The following is a 6,110-nucleotide window of genomic DNA, read 5'->3' on the forward strand; positions in this document are numbered from 1 at the left end:
TTATTATTATTATTATTATTATTATTATTATTATTATTATTATTATTATTATTATTATTATTTACATGTTTCTGTTGTACTTGGTATGATTATATCAGCTGTTCATTCGTGTTTTATTTATTTATTCATTCATTCATTAATCTTTATTTTTAATACACAAAGCAAAATACTCAAAAATCAAACCTAATTTTAATACCTTTCGCAATCAATCTTTATAATATTTTAAATCCCTTAAAATGCTAAAAAATATAATAATAATATTAACAAAGCAAAAAACTTGCTAAACATGATTGAAGAATTTATACTAACAGAAAAACCATAGCCCTTTTAAATCTCTATTCTACTGTACCATGGAGTTATTCCCTTCAAAAGCCCTTATGTATGTGTTATTTGTTTATATTCTTCTTTATTTGTGTTGTTGTTGTTGTTGTTGTTGTTGTTGTTTTTTACGTTATTATTTTGTTCCTTTGTGTAGAAATTGAACTTGTGGTTTCGATCTTTAATATGCTATCCCATCTATTGATCGTTGTATATGACATTTAGGTCTTGTTATCTGTTTATATTGTGCACTTTTGCTCAATAAAATGAATAAGTAAATAAATAAATACAATAAAATAAAATCTTGCAAATAAAGTTTGAAGAAGTGCGTGTTATAATTATAAAATGTTTAAAATCATACAAAAATAAGATTCCAATTTTAAACATTAAAGCCTTTAATTGTGTTCGTCTTTTAGTTTATTTTTAATCCACACTTGGTGAGAAACGTCAACATTATGCGTTTATTTTGTAGGAATTATTCGGTGTAATTGCCGGAAGTTTGACTCACGAGTCAGCGGAAACCGGTCCGTCTAATATTTTCTTCCCCTTCGTGTTTCCGTGTGGCCTCGATGCCCAAACGGAGTTCAGAATATTTACCGAAAATATGATGAATTAAAGCGAATTAAAAAAAAAATAAAAACACGCAAAAAGTCAGTCAATGGAATCTACACGCGGGGTTACCTGGTGACAGTTTCCATGGAAACAGAGGGGCGCGTTTTGGCGGGATTTTGTCCGCGCGACGAAGAAATCGACAGATGGATGTCCTGCGCCTTCGACATGGTGACAAAAATAACCTTAAATATCGACTTTATTTCCCATTTCAAAGCTTTAATACTGAGAACAGCACGTTATTATTTAAAAAAAAAAACATATTCAATGATAGTTACAGAAAACATATTTAATTAATTTAATTTAATTAAAAATCAATTAATTTCAGATTTAAATTAAATAATATTTTTTTAATAAGTCAAGATGATTAATTAAAAAAATATTTTCCATTCTGACCTGTTTACGATATAAAATGTATTTATTTATATAAGAATATATATATATATATATATATATATATATATATATATATATATATATATAATAGACACTCACTGCTCCTTTAGATCACTTTACTTCAGATATAGGAAACTGGCGGCCCGGGGGCCACATGTGGCTTTTGATGTAACTTTGTGCGGCCCCAACATATATGTACAAAATAACAAAAACACACACAAAGCAACAGCAGAAAAACATCAAATTACTCCCGAAAAAAACACCAGAGGACTACAGAAACACACAAAAGGACTATAAAAACACACAAAAGGACTATAAAAACACACAAAAGGACTATAAAAACACACTAAAGGACTATAAAAACACACAAAAGGACTATAAAAACACACAAAAGGACAACAGAAACTCTAAATAAGAACAGAAAAATATACAAAACAATAACCAACCATACAAAATTACAGAAAAACATAACAAATATTATACAAATATACCAAATGAAACCAAAAACACATAAAATGAGAGACTAAACAATTCTTCATGTCAGAATAATGAACGTATATTTAAAGGTCACAGCCTCTTGAAGCAGTTTACAGGTTCTCCATGTCTGTGATTCCAGGCCAAAGACGCTCTGCAGAACGGGGAGGTGCCGGTCGGGTGTTTGTTGGTCCACAAAGACCAGGTCGTCGGGAGGGGGAGGAACCAAGTCAACGAGACCAAAAACGTGAGAATTAAGAGAAAAAATCCTCCCAATGTTTGACAGCACGATGAGTTACTTTATGAATCAAACACAAACTGAGGGATGTTCACTTTACACTAGTTTTTAAAAAACTTTTTCAAAATGATTCTTTATTTTTTTTAACAACATATATATTTATATTTATTCTAAAAAAAAAACAAAAATACTGGTATTTATGTCTAATATATGATTGTTTTAATTATAAGTGTAATCCATTTAATATTTCTGAAAAAACAACTTCCTAATAAACACTTTTTTTATATGATACAATTTATGGTGAATTATTTTACACATTAAAAAATATTTACATCTACCTCCAAATTTTATTTTCACCTCAATATTTATATTGTTTTTTTCTCACTGTACATATACATATGTTGAGTTTATTGTGTCTGAAATGAAAGCATAGAACAAATAAGTAATTATTGTGTAAAAAGAAGTGATGGAATCCATGAACGATACTGTTCAGCTGGTACCACCGTGTGTTGGACAAGTTACTTTGAAAATGTATTACATTATATATTATTCATTTTTTCAAGGCTGATTCAACCTTCATTGCTGCAGAACAGATTTACATTATTAACACACTTCCTGTTGCCTGAAAAAGGCCTTTTTGCATCATTCTGAAATGTACATTATTTTACAGTTTCGGGAAACCAAACCTTTTTTTAAACCTCTGGCATTTAAAGCTGTTCATTGGATTTGCAATAAATAACTGGATAGTGTGTGTGTGTGTGTGTGTGTGTGTATTTATATACATATATATATATATGTACAGTATATATATGTGTGTATATATATATATATATATATATTTAATTTTTTTTTTAAAGAAATACATATATTTATTTGTAATATAATTTTTTTTAATTGTTTTTTTTTTTTGAAAGAATAATCTGCCCTTTTAATCTTTTCTTTAACTTTATTAATAATAATAATGTAAGGTTATTAATTTTTTTACTCATTTAAAAATCTCAATACCTTCCTCCAATTTTAATATTTATCTCAATATTTTACAATTTCTATATTTTTTTTCACTTAAAATATTTTCCCAATTTTCACATTTTTAAAGTATTTTCAGTTTTTATTCAAATATAAACATTTGTTCTTTCTTTGTAGTAACTGTAATCTGATTACTGTGTATCATACTTTCTCACACGTTTAAATCCTGATAATAAGAATTATAATAATAATAATAATGATAATGATAATGATAATAATAATAATAATAATGATAATAATAATAATGATAATAATAATAATAATAATGATAATAATAATAATAATAATGATAATAATAATAATGATAATAATAATGATAATAATGATAATAATAATAATGATAATAATAATAATAATAATAATAATAATAATGATAATAATAATAATAATAATAATAATGATAATAATAATAATAATAATGATAATAATAATAATAGTGTGTATGTTTTCCAGGCGACCCGACACGCTGAGGTGGTGGCTCTGGACCAGCTCTTGGACTGGTGTCGCCATGGTAACCAGGATGTGAGGCGGGTGTGTGAGCAGACGGCGCTGTATGTCACCGTGGAGCCGTGCGTCATGTGTGCGGCGGCGCTGCGTCTCCTCAGTATCTTTCACCTGTGTGTGTACGTGTGTGTACGTGCGTGTGTGTGCGTGTTTGTTGTGAGTCCCTGACTGTCAGACGTCCCCGTGGTCGTGTACGGCTGCAGTAACGAGCGTTTTGGAGGCTGTGGGTCAGTGCTGGACGTTTCCTCTGCAGAGCTCCCTCACACTGGGACTGTGTTTAAGGTGTGTGTGTGTGTGTGTTTTGTCTTGGACAGTACTGATGCTAATGGAAAAAATAAAAATTTGCTGTTTTGTAATTGAGTTCACATAATTAATATAATATTTCTTTTATTAAAATCTATTATATTATATTATATTATATTAAACAAAAACTGTTCTCTGGCTTACACATACAGTATATAGTTAATAATTCTAAAATTATGTTTCATATCAAGTTTGACCACATTTTACCATTAAAAATATATAAATCTATGGCTGTACTGACAGAAAAAAAGTCTCAGAATCCCACACAACAAATAAATAATACCAATATATTCATTGATTATGAAGCCTAACAGGGTAACCAATAGATGATAAACTAATTAGATGATCAATAATATGTATTTGTGTATTTTATAGCTGATATAAGACTTGGATCAAACTGAGCTGTTAGCATTAGAGATGCTAACAGAAAGCTAATACAAGGGGAAGGTCACATTTTATTAGGTTATTTATTAAATTCTCAGTAATTGTGAATAATTGTAATTTAATTGAGAACATAATTGTAATTGACTTTCAAGGGAAAATAATTGTAATTATAATTGGAAAAAATGCCTGTCACTGTAATCAGAATTGAGTTGTAATTGAAGATGGATAATGAAAGATGTAATTGTAATTGATCCCAACCCTGTGTTCAGTGTGTTTCAGGTCACCGAGCAGAGGAAGCCGTACACATGTTGAAAACTTTCTATAAACAGGAAAATCCAAACGGTGACAAAAGCTTTTTTTCTCTTTTTCTGTTTCAGACGTTTTTTAAAGCTTTTTAACGTTTCCTTCGTTAATGAAATAATAAAGTGTCGTCTCATCCTCTAATATTTGATTTATTTATATTTTTAGTGATTGGATCTTTGCTTTTATAACTTCACCATCATGTGATTCCTTTATTTTGTGTCTGATACGATCATTAATAATGTTTTTATTGTTTTTAATTGTGTTTCAGCTCCGAGGCCTAAAACACGGAAGGACTGAAGCTGAAATATGACTTTGTTTTTTTTTTACCTGATTGTTTTGTTTTTCAGAGGAAATTAATAATAAAAAAAATCTACCAAAATCATGGATTAGTCCAGGGTTTTTCAAACTTGGGGTCGTGACCCATATGGGGTCGCCTGGAAATAAAATTGGGTCACTTGAAATGTCTAATAATAATGAAATAAAATAAATTACGTTTTATAATAAAAAAGATGTATTTTTTCCTCAGAGTCCTTAGAGCAGGACAAAAAATAATAAAATTAAAATGAGGTCACCTGAAATGTGTCATAATAAAATAAATTTACAAAAACATTAAAATAATATTGTTAAATTTATATATATATATATGGAGGAATGTATTTATTGAATATTTTGCACAATTAAAAAGCCAAACATAATAACAGAGCAGGAAGAGGAAGAAAGCTCATAGAGCTTAAATAATGATTGTAACTTTTTCAAAATAAAATACCACACGTGATCTCAAACAATTATCTACACTTTCACTTTCTCAAATATAAATGTAGTTAAAAACAAAATGCAGTGTACAAATATCTGACACAGTAAAACAAACATAATCAAAAACTGATTTCAGAGAAAAAGTATCTGGTGTCGCCAGAAATTTTTGTTATAAAAATGGGGTCACGACCCGAAAAAGGTCAGGAACCACTGCTTTAGTGTTTACAAACTTAACAAAGGGAAGAGAAATCAATCAAACGATCTGAAATCTCTCCTTTTGTTTTCCTCTGAAACTCATTTTAATAATAATAAAACTTTGTATTCATGTATATTGTTTTTATTTCTATGACTTAACATAGTTTAAAATAAATCTTTTATCAATTCATTTGATCTTTGGGTATAAACGTCACTCACCCTGCCACCAGGGGGCCCCGCTACTCCAGACAACCGTGGAACAATCCTGTTTAAAAAAAAAAGCTTTTTCACATTTCTGTGCATCAATCTCAAAGAAACACTTTCAGAATAAATCCTGAAAGATCGAATCTATTCTGCCACAGTATTAGTGCTGAGTCATGGTTTGAACACCATAGATCACCTGAGTCTTTTTGTTGAAAACCAGTCACTGAGTATTTCTGCTGCATCATGGTTTTAAAACAAGTAAATTATGCAGAGTCGAGGTTAAAGAAAATGATTCCCACTCAGTCATGGTTTCACAAAGTGTTTCTGCTAATTAAGGGTTTGAAAAAAGTATTTCTGCTGACTCACCATTTTGTAACTGTACTGATGCTGTTATTGTTTGAAA

General features: G+C 29.4%; 1 protein-coding gene across 1 annotated transcript; it reads left to right on the top strand.

Annotated features, from left to right (window-relative positions):
- The first annotated feature begins 875 nt into the window (after positions 1–875).
- On the top strand, positions 876–4,937 carry adat2 (adenosine deaminase tRNA specific 2). The gene is made up of 6 exons (XM_028440594.1): positions 876–1,098; positions 1,940–2,044; positions 3,515–3,665; positions 3,741–3,847; positions 4,522–4,594; positions 4,824–4,937. Exons 1-6 carry the CDS (start codon positions 1,015–1,017, stop codon positions 4,850–4,852), a joined length of 549 nt encoding a protein of 182 aa, XP_028296395.1. The 5' UTR covers positions 876–1,014; the 3' UTR covers positions 4,853–4,937.
- Positions 4,938–6,110: the final 1,173 nt, after the last annotated feature.

The sequence above is a fragment of the Gouania willdenowi genome, assembly GCF_900634775.1.
Source record: "Gouania willdenowi chromosome 24 unlocalized genomic scaffold, fGouWil2.1 scaffold_320_arrow_ctg1, whole genome shotgun sequence".
Lineage (NCBI taxonomy): Eukaryota > Metazoa > Chordata > Actinopteri > Blenniiformes > Gobiesocidae > Gouania > Gouania willdenowi.

Excerpts from the sequence above, each read along its gene's own strand:
- adat2 (XM_028440594.1), top strand. The coding sequence starts at position 1,015 with ATGGAAACAGAGGGGCGCGTTTTGGCGGGATTTTGTCCGCGCGACGAA. Across the intron at positions 1,099-1,939 it reads TGTCCTGCGCCTTCGACATG|GCCAAAGACGCTCTGCAGAA; the intron begins GTGACAAAAATA and ends CTGTGATTCCAG. Across the intron at positions 3,848-4,521 it reads ACACTGGGACTGTGTTTAAG|TGTGTTTCAGGTCACCGAGC; the intron begins GTGTGTGTGTGT and ends CCCTGTGTTCAG.